Consider the following 23,317-nt stretch of genomic DNA (forward strand, 5'->3'; position numbering starts at 1 on the left):
CGACACCATTAATAGGATGCAGACGTTCCCCATCTCTAGCTAGTCTGCACCCTGCCAAGAGTTCCAGCGCTCTCTTTCTTTATAGTTTTAAGTACAATTTCAAGCCCATAAAACATCAGAGAAGACAGAAGCTGTTCACCAGCCGTGACAGGAGTCCCCAATGGGACATGCATACTCCACGAATACCAAGAGCTAATGATGCTGGGCTTTTACTGTTCCCCATCTGTTCAAGGGTATTTTAAAATGTACCAAATCAGGTTTACCCCCTTAATGTTTATTGCTGCTCTGAGACTAATAAATGACTCTGAGTGCAATCAAACATTTATTCAGCTTTCTTTGTTCTTAAAGAAGAGAAGATCCCAGACCAGCTGCATAGCACGCAGGGCATCTCGCGAAGTGCTTTCTCCAACCGAGCCACAGAGCGTTAAAAGCGAAGCCCCTTTGCACTGCATCCCACCATAGCAAAAAACAATGTTCAAGATTACTTAGATGTTCATGTAATACCCTTATCTCGGCATCAAGTTGTTTCAACTCAACGAAACAATCAGACCGGTTTGTTTTCAGAATAACGTGTAGCCTATGCATGTAACAGCTCAGAGCCACAACGCATACTTTACAGGGGTAAAACTTTATTATCAATATGGATGACATGCACTTTCACAAATATTTTAGCCAGTCTCTGGTAAATGAAGAACAGCTAGAATATTTCTAGCTAACATTATGAAAAATAATTATTTATATTTCTATAAAAAGCACATTCCTTTAACAAAGAGCGATGGTCCACAGCGGTGCTCAGTCACAAGTCTCAGCAAGAGAGTCTGGAAACCTTTCCAGCACTCGTCCCGCTGTGCCAGCAAACAGGAACACAGGTACCGGACTAGTCTGCCACGTCGCAGGCCACGGTTGGTGTGTTTATTAAACCACAATTACAGAATGGCTTTGTGAATCCTCTTGCCTACATAGCCACCATTCCAATATGAACCAATACAGAGGTTAAGCCTGTTCTTGCAAGATTGACATTAAAAGTAAAACCAAACATACTTATTTTTTCAAGGATTTTTTTCTTTTTCACAATCCCTTCACAATCCACCACCACCTCCCCACCCACACACATACCCAGAAACACATACCTTAGAAGCCTGAAGTGAAAATTAAAACAGTTTCCTTACAAAGAGATGCTAACCAGGGTCACAGTATGGGTTCAGAATGGCTTCTGCACATCAGAAAAATCTCAGCTATTAGAGAAGATCTCAAATCATCAGTTGCTGCCATAGAAATACAATTGGTAAGAAGATTTCAGTAAAATAGTGAAGGATACTGAAGTGATGGGGGAATGGCACACTCATGTGAAGCTGATGGAATTCTGCAAAAAGGAAAGCAAGTAACCCTCCGTTTGCTACTCTCCTAGAAAAACGCTCCTTTCACAAACATAAACAAGCATTTAAACTAAAAAAAAATATATATTCTGCAGCTTTGAAGCTTATATTGAGTTACATTTCTTACTTTCAAAACACATTTGTTATCTGCCAAGGCTGTTTTGCAGTGTTTCTAGCTTCCATGCCAGGCCAAATGAACAGAGAATGGAGTAAATTAACAGCCTAAGAGCTAGCAAGTAGAGCCTGCCCACTGGCTTTAGCACACTATTCAACAAGCACTTTTCATTAATTTATATTGGCAAACCAGCAAGTAGAGAGAAACATAGATAAAACTATGTACCTATTTAACTAAAATTTAGATGCCAAGCTTAATTGAGAAGCATGTGTCCTCTATCATATACAAAGGTACTTTGATTCAATTATCAGAGAAAAATATCTTAAAGTGAATTTGAGGTATGGAGTTCATGCTTTAAATAGACCTGATCAATGATTCATTAGCAAAACGGACATTACATATTGTCTCTAAAGGTTACAGCACAGTATTTATTTAATAGCAGAATGCCACAGTTTCTCCAAAAAGGAGGCTGCATACATCAAAATCAAACTTAAACAGTTTTGATACAAACAAAGCCCTTGAAACAGAACACCTGATAAAAAGAGAAACTTTCAATTCATTAATCAAATTAATTAGAAAAATGACCTGGAGAAAAGTTCAAGAAGTATCGTAAAATGTGTTTAGCACAGAATATTAAACATGACAAAGCCGTCTTAGAACAAATCTCTGCTAATTTAAAGTACTCAGTGGCAACAAAAAACATTCCACCTAGACTTCCATCAGAGCAAGATACCAACTATTTTATTTACAAGTCAAGAGAGAAAACTTTCAAGGACTTGGACAAATAGCACCCACCTCCTTTGCTGTATGAAAAAAAAGTTTGGATGGATGCATATAGGTGAACGACAGCAACCCTAGGTTCTCTCGCTTCTGTACAGATGAACAGCTGCAGAGTTTTTATTGCCAGTGAAGCCAAGCAAATGATTGGTAATTATAAAAATCATGCCCGTTTATATGTAATCAAGCTATCAACATGGCTTTAGTGTTGCAAACTTTGGGTGTCCCAATTAAGGGAGAATTTCTAGCCTAGAATAACATGCTACTGCTTGGAGGGGGTGAGGAAATGGTCTGAAACTGCAAGGTAATCCAAACAACGAAGACTCAACACAGATCAGATGTGCAGGGATAAATATTCCCCTCTCAGGCAAAAAAAGGAAAAAAAAAAAAAAAACCAAAACTCACCTTTGAAAAGCAAACACATGCTTTCATAAACCAAGCACCTGAGCTCTTCTAGCTCCCACTGTCCTTTTATTGCTTCTGGAGGTCAGTATGTTATACAAATTTTGGTTTTTGTTTGTTTTAAAAAAAATTGACATACAATGATTCTTGGAACTATTAATAAAAAAAAATCACACCTGAACTCCTTTAAACATACCACAGTACTAAATTACTCCTGAGCTGTCAATATTTGCAACGTGTAACATTGTTAAAAAGATGCAAAGTTGCCAAAATTCACTCCCCATCAAAAAAAAAAAAAAAAAAAAAAAGAGAGAGAGAGAGAAGTAAATAAAAAAAGAAGCTTTTTCCAGCTGTAACATCTGTTAAGTCTAACTAGCTGACAAGTGCTTCTGATGGAATGCGCTTGCCAGAACACTACATAAGAGGAGGAGGGACTTCATGGAGGAGGGAATACAAGATATTTTTCTCCTTCCCTCGCCCACAAAATGCACAATACCATTTGCAAACAACAAGGGAACAACACGGCATCCTGATTACATGCAACATGAGGCAATTCCACAGGCCAGCGCAGTCGCACGTAGTTACCTCTGGGTCGTCCCCTGCGGCAGGATCACAGGAGCACATGCTATGCCAGCAAAAGATTCTGGGAAATGCAGGTCCCTTTCCCATTCATCAGTTTCTGTGTTATACACCTGCACAATGCTTGTGACATTGTTCAGATGCCAGTTGTACCCTCCTACAATATAAATCTTTTTCTCTAGTAAACAACACCCAGCTTCCGACTGACCTGCGCGCATGGGGCTCACGGTGGTCCACTGGTCCGTTTCAGGCACATAGTACTCCACAGCCAAAACATCGAAACAACGGTCCACGTGGTCCATGCGGCCTCCCAGGGCGTAAATCCTGCCATTTGCACTGACCATGGCATGCAGAACTCTGGGTTCGTTCATTGGGGTTTTAAACTCCCACTGATCCACTGCCGGGTCGTAGCAGTGCAGGGCTTTTTTGTCTTCCACAGATATCCCATACCCACCTGATATGTACAGTTTATCTCCTACCGTGGCTCCTGCGTGCCCCCACGTCCTGCGTTTCAGGGAGCACACGTAAGTCCACTCATTGCTTTTGGGGCAATACTTCTCTACCGAGGCCAAGCTGCCGGAGCGGTTCCTCCCACCGGTGGCGTACACCATGCCGTGCAGGACGTTCAGCTGGAACTGAATCCTGCTCTCCTGCATGGCCTGGATGCGCAGCCACTGGTTCAGGTGCGGGTCGTAGCGGTAGCAGATATCGACAGCCCCCTCGCCGCTCCGGTACTGCAGGTGCTGCCCTCCTACGATGTAGACGAAGTTGTCGAGCACGGCCACGCAGGAATGGCTGCTGCCCACCTCCATTTCCGTCAGCTCCTTAAACTGGCGCACGCCGGCATCGGGCAGGTAGTACACTTTGCAGCTCACAGTGCGGTCGTTGTCGGTGTAGGGAGTGCCGCCAAAGGTGATGAGGGACAGGACGTCTGAGCGGATGGTGGTGCGAGGCGACTGCATCTCGTGCTGGCGAAAGGGCAGGATCTGGTAGTTGAAGGCCTCCAGCAAATACTGACGGCATAAGACATCTTCCACCATTATGTCCAAGGTCTGAACGCTGTCCACCAGCTCAGAGGACTTCATGAGCGGGAAGCGGATGTGGCAGAGCACCTGGCTGGCACTGGCACGGCGGGTCGGGTCGTATTGCAGCCAGCGGACAGCAGCACGGAAGAGATCTATTTCACTGCAGCTTTTCAGCTTATTGCTCTGCAAGAAGAAAACAAGGCGCTCCAGTGGCAGGTGGAGGAAATCCTCCTCCTCCGAGATCTGGAGGAAATGCCTAAAGGTGAATGCGTCTACTGACTCCTTCAAGGATGCAAGGCTAAAGGTGGTGGCCATCTGCCCGATATTAAGACATGTTTCAACACTCATGGCAGACTTCAGAAACTCTTCACAGAGCTCCACGACAGGCACCATCTGGAGGAAGACAGCAGCTCCCAGCACATCCTGAATACAGTCAAGATCAAGAGTCACTTCAGCACTGTAAGCAAAGTCTATTATGTGTTTCAGTCCTTTTGCAGATACACCTTTCAGTTCAATCACATCCTGGCTGGCTTCTCTCATCCCTCCTGTGAACATTGCCCTGAAGGTCAAGAACACAAATATAATTTCCCCCCCCTTAAATGTATGTTAATGATGCATCATTTCAGGGTGTTTTTCTTGTTTTTAAACATACTGATTCTTTGGAGAGAATGGGGTGTGGAGAAATCAAGGTTAAAGCTCTAAAAGCCAGGAGAAATAAAAGTACACAATTTCTTATACAAAGGTTGCATAAACATTGCATTGAGAAGTAACATTCAGCTATCATAGAAAAATGAAGCTTCTCAAGCTGTTGCTAAGAGTGGTGCACAGGGCAATGCTTTAAAAAATAGGTAAGACTACAAGATCAGGAAGCACGGTACACTGGATCAATGTATCCACAAAATTAATCAGCAAAAGGATACCCTGGGATCTGCACCAGCATAGACTGATAATCATACTCCTAACTACCTATTTTTTAAATATGCGGGATTTGCGAGCACAGAGGAAGAATACGCTTTTGGAAGACACTTGTGTTTGGGAGGTCAGCGATCCTCTGAGCTTGCCTGCTCATGAGACAAGGATTTCAGTTAGCCCATTATATTGTACGCTAGTTATTACATGGCTTACATATTGCAGGTGCAAGCAGAACTTTTGAGTAGCTTTGGCAACCAAGACAGAACCTCCTCCAAGGTTCATTCCCAATGCCTGAAGAAAACATGAGTTGCAACCACTTTAGAAAACGTCTGTTATGTTGCAGTACAACAGCAGGGGGCTAGCAGGCAATTAAAATAAAAAAAAAAGATTCTCCTCTTGCAGCACAGCTGCAAGCACATCAGTTGACCAGGCCAGGCAGAGCTTAGGTCCTAGATCACCTCTTTGGGAGGCTTCTAAATTCCACAGGAAGCACATACCAAGCCAAGGGCTGCACACAGCCATCTCATAAAGTGCTCCTAGAGCTGTGTTGCATTTCCCAGATACAGGGCCTGTGGGTGTGATGGGGATATAACTGCAAATATATATATATATATTTTAATATGCTTACATTAAATTTCAGCAGTTTTGTTACATATAGGTAGCTTGGGGCCAAAGGTTTGTACCGTGCATACTACTCAACAAGTAGCAGCAGAGCGGTTCAGGCGAAGGCAAAGTCAAAACAGGTTGCTGGAAGAACTGTGACATGCACTTTCACCAGTCAATGTCATTGCACAAACACCACAGCAAAACTAGAGAGCCTGCAATACAAAAGACTTTTTAAAACTGCTCGCTGCTGCCTGCACATTTTGGGCCATCCTTCCAGCACTGATACCTTTCAAATATGAAAGGGGAAAAACTAAGTCCACTGGGAATGTACAATGCCATCAGAGCTGCTTTAGGAAGCTGTAGCAACTCCAAGGTGCAAGCAACTCAGAGAAAAGGCTAAACAGACCCTCTTCTGCATCAACCCAGGAATAAAGGAATAGCTTAGGAATGCTGTCAGAAGACAGGAGTTCCAAGTTTCCTGTCCAAACCATGCTAAAAGAACTGCTACAGTCCAGCATAAACTGAAGAAAAGCTAAACGACCTAAATAAGGAAATACCTATGAAATCAGCTTTCTGTAACCGAGTGACCAGGAATACTGTTTGCAGGAATTATTTGTCCATACAGCAGATGAGAGCAGTCTGTTAAAATCCCCTTGTATATCCCATGTCACAGAACAGCATGCTGCCCTGATCCCTTGCCCCAGAGGACATGCAGACATATGTGGATTCATGCATTAGCTGTGGAGCTGAATGTGCACAAGCAAAGAGAAGCATTATTGTTGCCATGATGAAGACAAATCATCAAATAGAATGCAATTCCTTTAAAAGGTGTTATGGTTCTAAAATGCTGATTATATAAATGCCTCTATTTCACTCTTTTCCCTCCTCTTTCTGAATAAAGACAGAGTATTTTCAATAGCTGGATTATTCTGCCATTGTTCCCCAGGACAGCCTTACTTAACACAACAGAAGTTATAACAAGAAACCTACTCAGCAATTATATGTCAACAGCGAAAACACACTAGCAGTGGCACTGCATACAGCGTTTATGAATACAAATAGTGCTATTAGCATTTCGTAGGAGATCAGCTCCATCATTAATTGCATGCCTGTTAGGAAGAGTGATAAACCTTCCAAGCTTATGTTACCGGGGGGAGTGAGAAGGGAGAAAGCTCCTTGAACAGCCTTGAAAAAAATATATATGCATAAGACAGACATCAGAGTAGCTGAAGAAATGGGAGAAGGAATCACAGAGATGTGCCTACGCTAAAGTCTGTTTGCTGAGCAGGTAACCAAAACCAAGGAATCTGCTCAGGTCATGCGGGAACCCACACATCAAGGGATGGCAAACTCCATTAAACAGGCCTCCACCCTTATGTATCACGGTTTAAAGCCTAGACCATCACTCAGCTCAAGTTCTCTGTTGTTTTGAACTTCCTCCATATCTGCTGCCCTCAGCATGTCCATTACTTGAAATGGCGATGGGTACTGCCAGGAAAGATCCCTCCCTGCCTCAAGAGAGAAGTAACTGCAGGTTAAAGAGAACTCTTATTAAGAGTTTGAAAGACATAGGATGGATTAACAATTGGACAAATGGATTAACTTTTAGCATAAAACTGAATTCCAGCTCTGCAATTGGCTCATTTTGCGTTAATTTGGCTAAGTAAACTCATCTCCATGACCTACCCATACAAAATGGAACAATTCCTCCCCATCTCCCAAGGGTCTGGAGAATACGCACACAAAGTGGGACAATAAGCATCATACGCATATCAACAGTATTTAAAAATAAAATTACTGTTATTTACAGTGGGCACCATCTTTCAGTGCGATGACTCATTTCGGAGCCCTCCTTGACGCTCCTCAATCAAAGTAGCTCCGAGGCAATGACTTCCTTCAGCAGGCAGAGCAGCTACTAAACGCTGCCTAGGTAGGTTCAAGACCTGGACTCAAACATGGGACTTTGCCCAGCTGCTGTAGCAGAACAGCCTCATCTGTATGCGGAAGGACAGGCTCTGGGCCTTTGCATGCCTGCAGGCGTGGGTGCACTCTGTACCTCCAAAGGCTTTTCTTGTGGTGGTGGTGGAGATGTAGGAAGGAAAGGAAGGGGAAAACAAGCTGACAGCAAAGGTAAAAATGCCTGCTTCTGCTTTCCTATCAGATTCTCACCTGAAATAGTCACTGCAGGCAGCCAAGACAACTTTATGAACCTGAAACACTTCATTATTTATAGTGAGGATGACATCAAGCAGTTGAGCCTGAGCTCGGAGCGAGGCCAGTCCCTGCAGCAGAGTGGTGCTGTGGCCAGGAGCAGAGAACGTGCATTTCAGGGTGCTGTTCTTGTCAGCCATGCTAAAAACAGAACAAGAGAGACAGGCTGGTTTTAAATTAAAACAATATGTGGTATACCTACAAAGAATGCTGCGGAAGATGCTTTACCATGAAGCAGTTGGAAAGCAAATTCCCAGCTCAACAGCCACATGGGACATCACATCAGTACCTTTGTTGTATCCCCTTCTCCCAAAACAAAACACACTTCCAAAATTTTAAATTACATTTTTGAATTACTGACAACCTGTCACCCTGCCGGACATGTGGGCTTCAACAATCATCCAAGCATCAGCAAACAGGGCCAAAATCTCCAAAAAACATTGGTGTCCCCACACAATGTCTACCCCAGAGTCCACTCTGACCTTGACTTCAACCACAAGATTGAATCACAGTTGTTTTTTCTTCTCACTACCAATCCTAGCTGCAGCTGTTAGATATTTGGTACGGTCCAAGGACAGCCCTGTTAACCCTGTTTGATCCTTTCCTTATGCCTGACCCTCATGAGAAGAGCAAAAGCAGAATATCGCATAGCACTGGCTGCTCTAAATAACGTCAGCTGATTGTACTGCACTGTAAACAGCCCCCTCCCAGCGTAAATATTTCCTTGGTTTCCCCAATGCTTCTCACACATGTTGCTCAGCACCGAGAGCATCATTTCTAGACTCACTCGGCCTCAGCTGCGCTCGCTGGTGAGAACTCTGCCCAGCAAGAGGAACATGAGCAATATCTCTGCACAAGCGGACAACGCCGTGGGATACCCTTTGCCTCTCCAAAAACAACTGCAGTTGCACAGTTGTTGCACAGAAACCAGTGTTCAGAGTAGGATTTTGGTTTTCAGAAGCAACCTGCTATTAGTCTCTGAGATTTCAGAAATGTTTTACGGAAGAGCAAGAGTGTGAAACAGAAATCCCAAACAGATCACACTGAACCTGGGAAGCTGCTCACATAAAGCATTCAGTGCAGCTTTTACATGGAGATTAATTGCTCCCATGTCTACACTAGGAGCGCAGCAAGTACCGTACTTAAGGGGTAGCCTTACTATTTAGGTGGATTACACTGCCAAAGCCAACAAGAAAAGTGCAGAGGCTAGGCCTCCGCGTGCTCGGGGCTGGGTAATCCCATAGCACGCTAACTGTCCGACCAGCTCACTGCCTGAGCAGGGAAAAAAGCCACACACAATGGGTAAAGCAAGTAGGTAAGGTCAGAGAAGAGTCAGGGAGACGGGATAACAAAACCGGGGATGTAAACAATCCTCAAACAATAAGCAGCAATGAACACGACTTGCTTCTTGCCTAAGTTATCGCATCGCAATTTCCTGCGAGCGCTACAGAAGAGGCAAGCTAGGGGAAATCTGTGATGCTCATCAGCCCGCGGAGAGGGCAGCCTGGCTGCGCGAGCCGCTCTAGAGCGCTCCGGGATCCTGCAGGATGCAGATATCAGACCTCCGTGTTGTGCTGCAAAACTGCTCAGGCCTGAGCCTGCCTCTCAAAACGCACACGAACTCCCCTTCGGGATGAGGACACGAGCGGCCATGCTTCCTGCGGCATGGATGTGGAATTCCTGCCTTAAAGTCCAAACAGGCTAAAAAGCCTTAGCTCACGGAGTGAAGCTCAGCTACAACACCCCTCTTACAAGAAAAAGGATTACCAAAAGGATTAGCGAAGTCAGTTGCTGCCTAGACCCTACTGTTACTCTGAGAGCCAAGAAGCGTCTACCCACTCCAGCGCCTGCCGTGGCTAAAGAGGAAGGAGGTCGAGGGAAGCGTGGACACGAATATTCATCGTGTCACACCCATTTTGCTCTGCCCTTTGGAGCAATGGGCTTGATTCACCGGAGTCTAACGAAAGAAACACCAAGCACAAGCCGGGAAACGATCTTGCCTCTGAAAACAGCATCGCTCACCGAGCAAACCCATTCCGCCTCGCATTGGGCAGGTAAAACACAGGACAGCTCCAGCGGCTCTTCTGGGAGAGGGCAACTTCTTCGTCTGCTGTAACTTCACTCGATCTGCTGCAGGATCCTTCCCAGGGGAATTTTCTTCAGTGTTTTATGCACGCCTGTTTTAAATACTCCTTTTCCAGGAGCGCTTACCTGCGAACACCCGCTCTCGCCACCCCCGCGCGAGGTGACCGGCATCACCTCCGCAAACAATCCTCGTTTCTCCTTTCTCCCGACTAACTTTCTACAGACTCTCTTAATAACGCAGAGAGTGAATCTCAAGCAGACAGGGGCGGGTTAGATATTTCTGCTCTGGAATAGACGCCTTCGTTCGCATGAGCGGCTTATTTCAATAGGGAATCGCGAACAGCCGCCGCAGCTAAACTGCAGGTACTCGCTCCTGTCTCTATTTCCAGGTATGGAATAAAAGGATCCAGGGACTACATGATCCTCCAGGGAGAGGGACAAAACACAACAAAAAACTGTCAGTAAGAAAAGCATTGAAGATGTCCAGTTTTGTTAAGCCTGGGAGGAAAAGAAGAAAAAAAAAAAGTGGGAATTTTTAAAAGACAACACACAAGCTGGAAGCCGGATGAAAGCTCCCAGAGCAGGAGAAACCAAACAAGAGGCGCTGGGAAAAACAAAAAGCGGGCGGCGGGGGGAGGAAAGGCGAGGGAAGAGCAACAGGCGTTGCTGCGCTCGAGCAGGGCCGTTAGGCAGAAGGGGTGGGCGGCGAAAGCAGGCCGGGCTCGCTCGGGGGGCTGCCAGCCCGCGAGCCTTCGCGCCGCCGGCCTTGCTCTCCGCGCCCCGCGCCGGCGGCGGAGGCAGACGAGAGGCAGCCGCTGCATGTCAGAGACGAGAGCGAGCACGAAAGGAAGCCTTGAGCGCCTGGAAGCGCCTTTGTGAGGCCGTCCCTAGCTAATTGGAGATCTGGATATAGCCTGTACTTGTTGCTTAACGGTTTGTTACAGAAGAAACAGCCTCGCAGACGAACTTCGGGAGAGCTGCGTCGACTCCGGCGCGGTTCGGAGCGTGCCTCCGGGACAAAAGCCTTCCATCCTTCCACCGCACAATAGTGCCCGAGGGTTTATTCCGTTCCTCCCCCTCCCGACGGAGGCAGGCCTGGAGAGCTTCTCGATTTTTCCTCTTTTTTTTTTTTTTTTTTTCCTTCTTCACCCTTGAAAAGGGAGGGAAGCAGCGCGAGCTCCCTCCCCACCGCGGAGCCTCGCGGGGGCTCCGGCAGCGAGGCCGGCCGCGGCAGCCCTCGGAGCGGCGGCAGGGCCGCGCGCCCCCGGCCGGCCCTGCCCTTCGGGAAGGTAACACGCGCACGGCACGTCCACGACACGCAGCGCTGCTGCACCCCGACTCGCGAGTTAATTGCAAGGGGACTTGTTCACACCATCAAGGCTTTTAACATGACTATACTGGTACAAAGGTGACTTTACCAGGACAGAAATCCCACTTTCCATATGGAAATAGTTACAGCAGTGAAAGGCGCCTTTATATTCATACAACTGCATCCATCACAGGGAACTGGAATGCAGCACGTACGCTGATTCACAAGCACTATCCATTTTGGACAGCAGTCTCAAATAACATCGCTGACAATCTCATTTTCCAAAAGTGACTACGAGAGGACAAGTAATGGGCTAGAGGATTCGTCTCCAAGCCGCCGAGGGCCAAACTCCAAGAAACGGTTCAGGTGAGGCTCAGGGAACAGCCCGGAGGAGAGCTGCCACCGCAGCTGCAACTTCCACGTGCGCAGAGTGACTGTGGCTTTGCCCAAGGTCTGCTCTCTGGACCACCATCTCCTGCATCTGCCTCTTCTGTTTTCCACAACACCATGTGTAATCCAGACTGCATTTCAAGCTAATGAATCATTTTTACCAAATCTTCACTGATGATTAAAAACATCAAAGCTGGAATTAAAGGCTTACCAAGCATAAGTTCATATATCAGCATGTTTGCAACTCCCGCACAAGTACAAATGGAGAGAATTAGACCGGGCTAGATTGTAATATTGCAGCGACTGAATTAAGTCAGAGAAATCTTCTGCAACACAAGTGCCTGACCTCTTGCTACTTTTCTGTTGTACCATGGTTCTCCTCGGAAGGACAGATAGTTCAGTTGCTAGCAAGGCTCTCGGCATCCCAGTTGAGCATCCCCGTTAATATCCACCCACGTTTTCCCACTCTCTGGGCAGGTGGTGCTCGATAATTTTTCATACAGGAGAAACTCAAGGGGGTTGGCAAGATTTCTAAGAAGGGCAAGCTTCCAACAGGCAGCCTCAACAGTAAACACAAGCTCTAAAGGTAGGACCCTGCAGGCTCTGGCTGGGGTACAAAAGAGGACAGAGGAAAAGAAGGGGATTGCGTGTGTTCACATGCGTGAAGCACAGTGCCACCGCTTTTCCCCGGATAAACAAAGGACTTCAGATTGCCAAAGAGCCAGCAAGGCTCCGTTTGAGCACTCAAGCCTGCAGAAAAATTTTATGGCAAGAGCAGCAGAACTAACAGAAAGCTGAGGAGTGACTTTATTTAGAACATACGGGATGAATATTAAGGGCCTTCTCTGAAAATCTTTCAAAGGCAGCATTCTAGATATTTTAATAATGCAAATCATTTAATGCCTTTGGTTTCATGCCTAAGTAAAAAACACATTCAGATTCTGATTTTTAAACTACAATTAAGACACTTAAAATCAAAACAAAAGTCAAACTCCCTCAGATAAGTCACTGGTAGCCATGGTTACTGTAATATTTCAGATCCTTAAGCTTGGTATCACACGCTCAAATGATGAAGATGAGTTTTCAGCACCTCACACTAACAAACATTATGTTAGGGCAGAAAGGCTAAACACATCACTGTGGAGTTTGCCATTTCACAGGCTCTTTTCGGGACTTTGGGACAACGCCTCTGTGGTCCTTTGCCCTCACCAAGGGGCATTAATAGGGTTCTCCAATACTCACGGGCAAGACTTGTAGTTTGGGTGCAAGGAAGATTAATTGCTGCCAGGTAATGAGACTTAAAAATACCTGCCCTGTTAACCTACTTACATTCCCAGCAGCAGGCGAGGCTGTCACCAGCATCCCATCAGAAACAACATTTACCATCGCTTCCCTGTCCAAATTAGCAACAACAATAAGCACTTAATGATCAGCAACTGATTAAATATTAACAGATCAAATACAGCAGAGGTTTTCAGAGAAGCACAATCATCCTTAGGAAAGATTAGGGAAGAAAACAATGTCATCAATTTCTTCGTTCCCTGTTCCACCTTCTTCTCTTAATTTCCACTAAATTCTCTCCTCTGCCTCCACTCATTTTCCTCTCCTGACACCTTCTCTTTCATCAGAAGCAATAAATATGAGTAAAAAGCCTAATACTAATAATACTATTTAGATGTGACTAGCAATTTGGAGCGCTCAAATAGAGAAATTATAAATGGCTCCAAGTTTTAGAGGGAGTAATATCTTCTGGGGAAAAAAATAATAAAAAAAAAAACTTCCATAAAATGTCTGAAGTTGAATAGTGAAAAGTGAGACGCAGTTTTAAAAGTTTTGCCTTACATCATTTATACCTCAAGTCTCAAGAAAATTTAACATTTGGCAAAGGAAGAACAATATTCACCACGTTAAAAAGTAAAACAAAAACAAAACAGAACAACAGGGACCCAGTGCTTGGCGCAAGCAGAATGCCCCTGCCATGGCAACAGGCAGCACAGGGAAAGAGGCAGGAGCACGAGTACGTCGCGGTCCCCATCTCACAGACGAGGGATTGAGGCCTCTGAAGACCAGCTGCGCGACACTGTGATGGAGGTGGCATCCCAGTTTCCCACCCCCTCCAGCTGCAGGACCATCCGTGTCGGAGTTGGCCTTGGGTTTAATGAAAGCAGCATTTAAAGACATATTCACAGAAACCAGGGGAAATCGTAACGTTTCAGTTTTAAGTGCTTTCCGAATTTGGTCCTACTGATCCTTGCTTACCTGCATCCTACTCATCCCAAGCTGAAACGAAGGGAATCCCTCTCACCCAAAGGTAAGGGAGCAAATTAAAGCAAGATGAGTATTTTCAACTGTTTTCTTTACATATTATTTTTTGTCCCCTGAGAAGTCCCAGAAGCGTTTCCAAATCTCTGTTTTTCTTTTTCCCTGAGCTGGACTCACACAGGGCCCAGTAGACACACAAACATATTCTGCTCCCAGGCTTCAGTCAGGAGGTTGTTCTCAAGCCAAAGGAGGTGGGATTCTGGTTTTGTGCTAAAAGCACTAATAAAATTGGACGTCTGTCAAAAGCTGGCTGGCCTGGTAAAACGGAGCAGCGAAGCATGGAACAAAAAAGCGTCGGGTGAAATATCTGAACACATTAAACTCTGTGCCACCTCAGGGAGTTTCAGCGTGCGGCCCTGGTCAGTACATGCCGTACCCGGGACACATCTTGAAAAAAAGGAACAAGATTCTGAAGAATGCTTCTGTCACAGAGCCAGATCCATCTTTACAGCGGTGCAGGGACAAATGGGAAAAGCCACTTAGTTGCTGAATGAAGAGGACCAAAGTGGCCAACGCAGCTCTCGAGTAAGGGCCCACTTCTGCTGGGTGCATTAGGGCACTAAGATGTAGGCTGAGAAGATGATTAACCACGACCAGTCCTGTCTGTTCCCCTAATGCAGCCACAGAGCTCCTGCCTGGAGCCGAACCCGCCTGCCGTCCTGCCCCCGGACCCGCTCCTGCAGCGGAGCGCGAGGAGCGGGCGCGGGCAATAAATACGAGCCGGCACCAGCCACCCTGCACTGCTCTCCAACGGCCACCTGTATTTGCGCAGCAACGGAGGCTGGCAAGATGCTAAATCCCCCAACTTTACAGTGATTATACCCTCACCAGCCCCAAAGCTGATCTTGCTGAGCCAGGAATGAACTGAACGAATATAAAAATCGTTCTAAGCCTAGGAGTTATTCTGGCAGCCACATGCAGCATCGCAGCGATGAATAAATCAGCTGCTCCTCTCGCTCCCGAGATCGGCCACTACACAAGGAGCACCAGAAGGATGGCTGGTTTTACACTTGTAAGATTTGCCTGCGTATCCATGGCATGTGGCTCTTTACACATTCAGCGCTCCTGCTGACAGCGCTGCCTTAAACAATTCCACATTCCCCCACCATATGCATGAATTATTACTTCTGCCCTTACGGTCAAACTCAGCCTCTAGCAGGAGGAAAGATACAGCAGAGCCAAATCAAAAAAAAAAAAAAAAAAAGGGAAAGAAAAAAAAAGAAAGCCAAATCAAAGAAAAAAAAAAGAAGCACAAAACAGAAGCATCCATTTCTAGCTCCGCTGCCGGGGTCATTTCCGCACCGAGACGCCCCCGGGCGCGTTTCGGACGCCCACGCGCTGCCCGCCGCTGCACACCTCTGCAGCGGCGCCGCTCTGCAAAAGCCGAGAGGCACCTAGCGGTGCCGGCAAGCACAGCAGAGCCAGCAAGGCCACCCCAAAAGTGCTGCTCCGTCCAGCCCCAGACACAGCCCCGCGCTGCCCTCGCGACCATCCCCGCTCGGCATCTCGTCTCTGCAACGTACGACAGGGCTAAGCTGATCCACGGCACAGCTACGGCTCCGAAATCCGTCCAGTCCCGCCTCGGCTGCCTGGCTTGTCCCAGTCGAGCAGCGGCAAGCCGGACACAGCCTAGTTTAGCTCTACGAGCAGCTCCCAACGTGGCAGAAGGTTCCCTCACCAAGCAAATCACTGTGTGACCTTCTCCAGCCCGTATCAAACCATGCAACCACACCAATCCCTTCACTTCAGGCCTCAGGAAAAACTTAGAAAAACTTGAAAATTAGACCAGGAGGGAGTCGGGGCAGCATTTCTCTCGGCAGTTTTCTGCAGCATCGATTGCAGCCTCTGGGCACTACTGCAATAAAAGTGACAGGACTACGCTCACATGCAGCATATATACCACAGCATGCAGCAACAGGGAGCAGAAATACCAGATACTGCTGTGATCTCCCCTCGCTTCTCTTTACCTCTGCCCACCAGAGTACCGGCTTTCACCAGCTGGACATCCCGGGGAAAAGCGTAATTAAATGATAAAATACCAGACAATGTCCAAAAAAAACCCCACCGCTTCTTTAATGTAAACTAAAGAAATCAGATTTTGTAGCAGATGCAAGCAGCTGCCCGAGCACCTGGCATCGTAACACCAGTTCCAGTTCAGTTTCACGATCAAATCCTCTTAACACCACTGCTGTCTGCAGCCCGTTTCCCTCATTACCTAAATCCTCTGCACTTACCATCGGCAGACACGCATCCATCCTGGAGTGTGTTAGGTTTCCAAGCTTCTTGGGCAGTGCAGCTCTCCGCATTCAAGTCCCACCCCAACTGCATTACCCGAACAGAGTAACCTAAGACCACCAAAGCGCAGTAATAGCTTTTCTTGATAAAGGTCCCTGGCTTCTGCGAAATTTCAGCATTTATCTTTCATATAAGCAAGAGACTGGAAAAGACCCCTTAGCCATCACCCCATGAAGCAAGCCTGTTCCTTAAAAACCTGTTAATGCTAAACAACACTTGGAGGGTAAGACAAGAACCTTTAAGGACTCACTGAAGTTTACTCCTAGTCTAAATAAAACCTCTGGCTCAGAAGCCTTCCAATGGTGAATAAGTAAGTAGCAGTTATTTTTACAGTGATCCAATTAGAGCATAAACGTTTACACTACATCTACCAGATCTAACAACTAAAATCTGCTTTAAAATCGCCATGTGGCAGAATATAGAACAGAAAAACCCTATAAAAACGAAACTTTGAACAGTTCCAAAACAAAGCATTGTCTGAATACTGAAGATTACAGTAACACAAAAGCAAGGCAGACTCACAGCCCGTATCGTAATCTTCCTCTTACTCCGTTTTACCCCATCCTCCTGCACATTTGCTCCCTCTCCCAGCACTTTCTTCAGAAGCAATCAGGTTAGGGGAGTGCAGGTCTACTTTCTCTTGATGTGAACTAAGATGTATGTACTTTTAGATAAGGAGAGTCTGCAGGTCTCCCTCATCCATCCATTCTGGTTTTGGCAGGTGGAATTGCTTTCAGCGAACAGGCCAGTGCGCAACAGCATTAGGAAGGTTTTTGAGAACTGTTTACACAACCCGGCTCTCTGCCTTTCTTCAAAGGATTAACCCCAGTTCTGGAGAGACGTGGCCCTCCTCGAGAGCTTGCCTGGGCGCCCCAGGTAACCCCTGCCCGGAGGCCTCCACAGCAACAGCTCTCCAGGGTCGGAAGAGGGTTTCCCGAGATCTTTGTGTCCCCCTGCTTCGTATGATCTCGCTCCACCAGCACTGCAGCCGAGTTCACGCGTCTCACGTCTAAAACACACATGGCTCTGAGAGCTGCATCTTACAGAGGACACCAATGATCACACGGCTTTTTCTGCGCTTACCTGTTCACGAATCTCAGAGTGCATCTTCAGGCCCAGCACCGAGCACACTGTTACAAACAGGGTTAATTACAGAGTATGAAACTCTCCCTCCCCACGCTGAGGGCTATGAGTAACGTATGAAAGCCATTTACAGGGCATGACATTCATCCGTATGAAAACAAGGATGCTTACTTCAGAACAGAAGATTGGGCCTCTTTTGGTTTTGAACTTATAAAAAGAGATTTTTTTCCTACTGTGTGTTTTTAAAAAACAAAAAGAGGAATTATAGAACAGAGGCGCCATAAAACGCACGGCTGTGTTATCAGCAGGCATATTTTTCCTATGCAGATCTCAAGCAAACTCACATTTGCAACAAATACCTCATCTCATGCCATTAAAGTATCCAAAACTTTTTTGCCCATGTTATCTTGTGCAGCATGTTGAACGAAAGCACAGGATCCCCAGCCGTCAAGTTAATTTTCTTGCTTTTGGGAAGCCAGCATATTTACGGGTATCTAGCACCAGCCAGGCGGTAGCAACTCCAAAGATGGAAATTCTGCTTGGGCTGTTTGAGTAACGGCGCACCACCAAAATGGCATGTGCAACAGCAAGAGAGGACTCTGCCCTCTTGCCTTAGAGAGTAAATATACAGCAAGCAAGAAAAAAAAGGGGGGGAGGAAAGAAAGGTCTGTAGAAGCACCTAACAAGGAATCATTAGTTGATAGGAAATACCCTTAAATTTTTCCTCTTGCTCTATAGAGGCTCTCCAACGTCAGGACCCTCCCGTCAGGCACCTGTGTTCTCCGATACGTCCATCGTTTAGGAACTAGGAGACTAACATCCAACAAAAAGCACCCGAATTTCAACAGGTTTTAATTTAAAATTAGCAAAGCAAGCAAACACGCGACGATAAGGACAGCTACGGCCGCGGGACAGGGGACGCCGTGCTGCACCTCCCCGCTGGGCGATGCACAACAGCTCTGCAGCGAAATTGCTCCCCCTTCTTACGCGGAGCGCCACAGAACTCCCCCAAAACTCCCCCAAATCCCCCCAAAACGGCCCCGACGGCCCGGAGGCCTCATCCGCCTCCGCCTCGCTCGTCCCTTCGCGGGCTTTGGGCTGAGGCAGCCGGCAAAGAGGAGAGCGCCGCAGCGGGCGCCGACAGACTTGGGGCGGAAAGCTCCGATTTGTGCGACAGCAGGCAAAACTGTTCTCTCTTTTTTTTCCCCCCCTTTCCCTTCCCTTTTAAGCACAGGCCCAAAACCACCGCCACGCTTGCTGTCCCCCCCCGGGACGGGCGGCACCAGCGGGGCCACGCGTGTGTGCACAGCAGGTGCGTGCGCTTCGGCGCAAGGCAAAGCCTCCCTCCGACCTCAAATAATAATAATAAAATAAAGAAAGCGGCGTGGTTTTTAGGGCAGACCCCCCCAGAGCGAGGGCGAAGGGGGCTGGAAATGGCGCTGCCCCGGCGGGGAAGCAGCTTAGCGCCGCCGCCGCCTCCTCCCCCCCCCCCCCGACACTCCGGGAAGCGGCAGCACCGAAAATATTGGCGGGGGGGGGGGAGGCACATTTCGGGCCTGCCGCAGGGGAAACGGCGGAGCGAAGCGGGCCGGGCCGGGCCGGGCCGGGCTGGGCCGGGCCGGGCCGGGCCGGGCTGGGCCGCGCGGCCCGGCCGCCCCGGGCCCCAGCGGCGGCGCCGGCCGGCGGGCGCGGCCCGGCCGAGGGGCGGCCCCGCGCCGAGCCCGCTGGCGGCGGCGGCCGGGCCGCGCTCACCTGCTGGGCCGCTCCGCGGCGAACTCGGCCCCGCCGGACTCCGCCATCTTCGCCGCTGCCGCCGCCGCCGCCGGGCCCGGAGCTTGGGCGCGTTAAAGGCGCAGCGGCGGCGGCGACCGGGCCCGCGGCTCCGCTCCGCTCCGCTCCCGCCGGGCCTGGCGCCGCCCCGCCGCCGCCGCCGCCACCGGGGCCTGGCACCCGGCACCGCGCCGGGGGGGTCCGGGGGGTCCCTCGGGAGGGGGGGGGGGGCTGGCACCGCCCCGCGGCTGTGGGGCGCGGGCGGCCATCGCGGCCCCCGGGGGGGCCCCGTCACCGCCCCGGGGGGGCCTGGAGGAGCAGTCGCTGCGGTGGGGCGAGGGGGGCCCGTCACTGTCCTGGGGGGCCGTCACGGCCCCAGGGGTCCCAGGGGACCCATCACCGCGCTGGGGGGCCTGAGGTGCCGGTCACTGCTGTGGGTCTTGGGGGTCCCAGGGGGCCTGTCACTGTCCTGGGGGGGGCCGTCACGTCCCCAGGGGACCTGTCACCATCCTGAGGGACCATCGCAGCCCCAGGGGTCCCAGGGGACCCGTCACCACCCCGGGGGACCTGAGGTCCAGTCACTGCTGTGGGTCTTGGGGGTCCCAGGGGGGCCGTCAGTGTCTTGGAGGGGGGGGGGGGGCGTCACGTCCCCAGGGGACCTGTCACCATCCTGAGGGACCATCGCAGCCCCAGGGGACCCAGATCCACCCATCCTCGAGGTGGGAGCAGGACCTCAGGGCTCCCGCTGCTGTCCCGGCGTCCCTGCGGGCTGCCCCACGCGGAGGGCAGAGCCCCACCATCCCCTCGCACGAACGCGACCGGCTCGGCTCACCCGCCGCCGGCACCCCACGAGGAGTCCCCGCGCCCTGGCGCGCTCCCCGCGGCAGCACCTCCGTCCACCGAGGCCATCGCAGCCCTAGAGACCCCCCCCCCGAGAGGAGCCACCTGCCCCTGGAAGCACCCACAGATGCCACCTGGGGCTGTTCTCCAAGGTGCCCAGCACCTTCTCCCAACCGGGCAGGCCTTTCCCCCCTCTTCCGAACGATCCGACAGCGAGTGATGGGCCTTCGGTGTGGCCTGTGCCCCAGCACTTAATGTTTTCACTTTGGTTTTCAGGTGCAATTCATCGGTGTCTTGTGGAGCGCGCGCTGCGTGCGTGAGCGGTACCGCCAGCCCCCGGAGCCGAGCTTTCCCTGCTGCCCCTCGACGCCTGCTGCAACGTGAGCCGGGCGATTGCTCAGCCGCAACCCGCCTGTGCCAGGTTTCGCTGAAACAAGCAGTTTGTGCAGGAGCAGCAGTACCCTCCAGAGGGTGCCGTTTGGTTGTCGCAGATCGCGGCGGTTCAGGTTCGTTGTTTTTTCCGCCCGTTCCCTTCCACGCCGCATCACGACACATGGTCGGCATCAGAATGGCTCTCCGCGCTTCACAAAGTCATCGGCGTAGCTGAGGCAAAATGTTGCAGGTCCATGTAATTTTTAAAGCCGTGACACATCTGGAGAGATCTGACGGGCTAGAGGGCATGCCAGTTGTCACTGGGAATCAGGAAATTCTTCATGGCACTGCCTGTGCCAATGAGCATGGGTGAATTGCTTTGATTTCCCATGCCTCAGTTTCCACATCAGTATAAGGGACATGGGGAATTTGGACATGAGAGTAAACACACTTGGAAAGCCATGAAAATACTCTTTCAAGTTAGTGGGATGAAAACTTCATGTTCTGGACTTCTACACTTCAAGGAGAGGAATCTGTTTTCAGAGGAAAAGCTGTGTATTTTTCTTATTTAAACCTTCTAAATCTGCTGGAGCATTAAAAAATATTTGGCATTTCCACAGCACATTTCATTCCCAGCTCCAAATGCATTTTACAGACGCTCATTAATTAAGCCTCATAAAACCTTTGGGAGAGAGGGAAGTTGTACTTATTAATTTGTTATTTGTATTACTGCGGCATACAGAGACCCCAGCCAAGACCTTGGGGCCCTGTTATTTTAGACACTACCTACGCAGGATAGGAGATGTCAGCGCACCGAAGCGCGGCACGGCGGCAAGCGCGCGGCGGGGAGAGTGGGAGGAGGAGCGGCCGGCACGGGAGAGGCCGTGGCTGCGCGGAGGTTAGTGCTTCGGTTACCAGGCGGGCCCAAAGCAGCCCGTGCCCCGCTGCGTCCCGGGGCCCGGCTGGCGTTTCTGGTGGGCTCCCGCCCCTCTTTGCAGCCCCTTGTGCCTCGGAGAGCGGCTCTGCTTCGTTTTTAGACTTTTCCCTTTCTCCCGAGGCTACTTTCTATAGTTTTAACTTTGCAGCGTGCACACACACACTCTCCCTCTTTAAAGGGCTTAAAAGAAACACTTTCACTTTATTTTATTTTTTTTTTTACGGCTCCGTTCGCTATGTGCAAAGCCATAAAACAGCCGCGCTGACGGCTCGTCCGGCCGGGCTGGCCGCTAGCTGCAGGCCTCGCGGCGGGGGCTGCGCGGCGCTTTCCCGAGGAGCCGGGCGGCTCGGTGGATGGGAGCTATGAACATTACACCTCTGCTTCCCCGGCAGGAAAAACCAGACTGTGCCGCATGCTGTAAATGCCTTTCACGTGTTCCCCAGATCCCAGTTAAATTGAACCCCGCAAGGTCTCTCCAAGCATGAAAAACACATTTATAAGATGCTGGAAGGAAGATGTTTTCCATAACTACTCTTGTGACCAGGCGTGCTGACTTGTGTCATGCGGAGAAAGAACCAAAGGGGAGTATTTCTTGTTATTTCATACTGCTGATGGGATTTTATCTCTCACAACAGATCCAGGAACTTTTTAGTTACCATTATTGTTTTATTTTATGGGCCATTTGATATTTATTTTTATTTCTCTTCATTACTCGTTGAGTGCACTTAGTCCCTTCCCCAAGGAGCTTGCCTTATATCTAAGGTGATTTTTATGGCCAGTGTTAGCACAGTATCTGAGCGACTCACACAGCTTTAATGTATTTATCCCCCACACGCAGTATATCAAGGCGGTGCTGGTATTCCTACTGTGGAGAGCAGCGGGCTCCTCGTAACATCACACCTTCAACCTGCTGCGTTAAAAAAAGAGAATCAGCAAAATAACCCCCAAACTGTTTATGTTTTCCTTCTTTCTGAACTTCATTTTAAGCCATAGGGATGTATTTGAGTCTTATTTTCGTGTTTTTTTTCGCTAAGGAACGTAAGGTCTAGAAATGCACCTTTTCAACGCAAGCCAAGCTCTCGCGCATGGCGTGACTCCACCAGCTGGGGCTTTAAAATTTGCATCCAGCGTTGTGAGACTGACGATAAAATCACGAGCTGGCAGCGCTGCCTCTCCCTCGGACCTCTCCGCTTTTCCCCGCCGTCGGCCAGAGTCGGGAGCTCCCCGCGACCTGCGCCGGAGAGCAAGCTCGAGGAGCAGGCGCGGGCGGGAAGCAGACCGCGGGGCCGCGCGGGGGGCTGAGCACCTTCTCCCGTGAAGCTCGGGCTCCTTCGACTCCCACGCAAGTCCGGGAAAGCTGACGCACTCGGCACCTCGTGGGAGCCGGCTCCGGAGCCAGCTGGAGGAGCTCGCCGGCCGCCGCGCCGCGGCGGTGCCTGCACGCGGGGCCGCGAGCCAGCAAAGCAGCTCGGCCGGCGCCCCGGGCCGGGGCGCGAGGAGGGGGCACGCGGGGCGCGTCGTCCCCTCCGAACGGCCGGGACCGCTCCGACGCCCGGCGGCCGGCAGGAGCCTTGGCGCAGCGCGGCGCCGGCGGCTCCCACCCGGCCGGGCAGAGCGGAGCGGGAGCGGGAGCGGGAGCGGCGCAGAGCAGCGCGCGCGCGTCCGTGCTGCTGCCGCCCGGCTCGGCTTCGAGCGAACGCGAAGGGAAGCGAAGGTCCTTCCAGAAAGCAGTGAAGCCCAGGGAACGGAAAATGCCCGTCGCTTGGCGGCGGGCTGCGTGCGCGGAGGCGCCGGGCGCCGGCTGCGCCGAGGGTGCTTCGGCTCGCCGCGGCATCGCCGCCGCGCAGCAGCTGCGCCCGCCCCGGCCGGCGGCACCGCGCTCGGCTCTGACATTTGAATACGGAAAATAAT

At 49.9% G+C, this 23,317-nt stretch overlaps 1 protein-coding gene and 2 long non-coding RNA genes across 4 annotated transcripts; 1 reads left to right on the plus strand and 2 right to left on the minus strand.

The window, feature by feature from the left end:
- Window positions 1-625: 625 nt before the first annotated feature.
- KLHL26 (kelch like family member 26) lies at window positions 626-19,335 on the minus strand. Its single transcript, XM_062596435.1, has 3 exons — window positions 19,240-19,335; window positions 7,962-8,144; window positions 626-4,833 (listed from the first exon to the last, which is right to left on the minus strand). The coding sequence occupies exons 1-3, from the start codon at window positions 19,284-19,286 to the stop codon at window positions 3,252-3,254; spliced, it is 1,812 nt and encodes a 603-aa protein (XP_062452419.1). The 5' UTR covers window positions 19,287-19,335; the 3' UTR covers window positions 626-3,251.
- Window positions 19,336-19,393: 58 nt separating this feature from the next.
- On the plus strand, window positions 19,394-21,168 carry LOC134151672 (uncharacterized). 2 transcript variants are annotated; one of them, XR_009960887.1, is made up of 2 exons: window positions 19,394-19,456; window positions 20,374-21,168. It is a non-coding gene; the product is annotated as an uncharacterized LOC134151672 (long non-coding RNA). The 2 variants fall into 2 exon arrangements; XR_009960886.1 differs by lacking the exon at window positions 19,394-19,456 and adding an exon at window positions 19,851-20,249.
- A 510-nt stretch (window positions 21,169-21,678) lies between these two features.
- LOC134151666 (uncharacterized) lies at window positions 21,679-22,780 on the minus strand. The gene is made up of 3 exons (XR_009960885.1): window positions 22,713-22,780; window positions 22,464-22,637; window positions 21,679-22,316 (listed from the first exon to the last, which is right to left on the minus strand). It is a non-coding gene; the product is annotated as an uncharacterized LOC134151666 (long non-coding RNA).
- Window positions 22,781-23,317: the final 537 nt, after the last annotated feature.

The sequence above is a fragment of the Rhea pennata genome, chromosome 27 (genome assembly GCF_028389875.1).
Source record: "Rhea pennata isolate bPtePen1 chromosome 27, bPtePen1.pri, whole genome shotgun sequence".
Taxonomy (NCBI): Eukaryota; Metazoa; Chordata; class Aves; order Rheiformes; family Rheidae; genus Rhea; species Rhea pennata.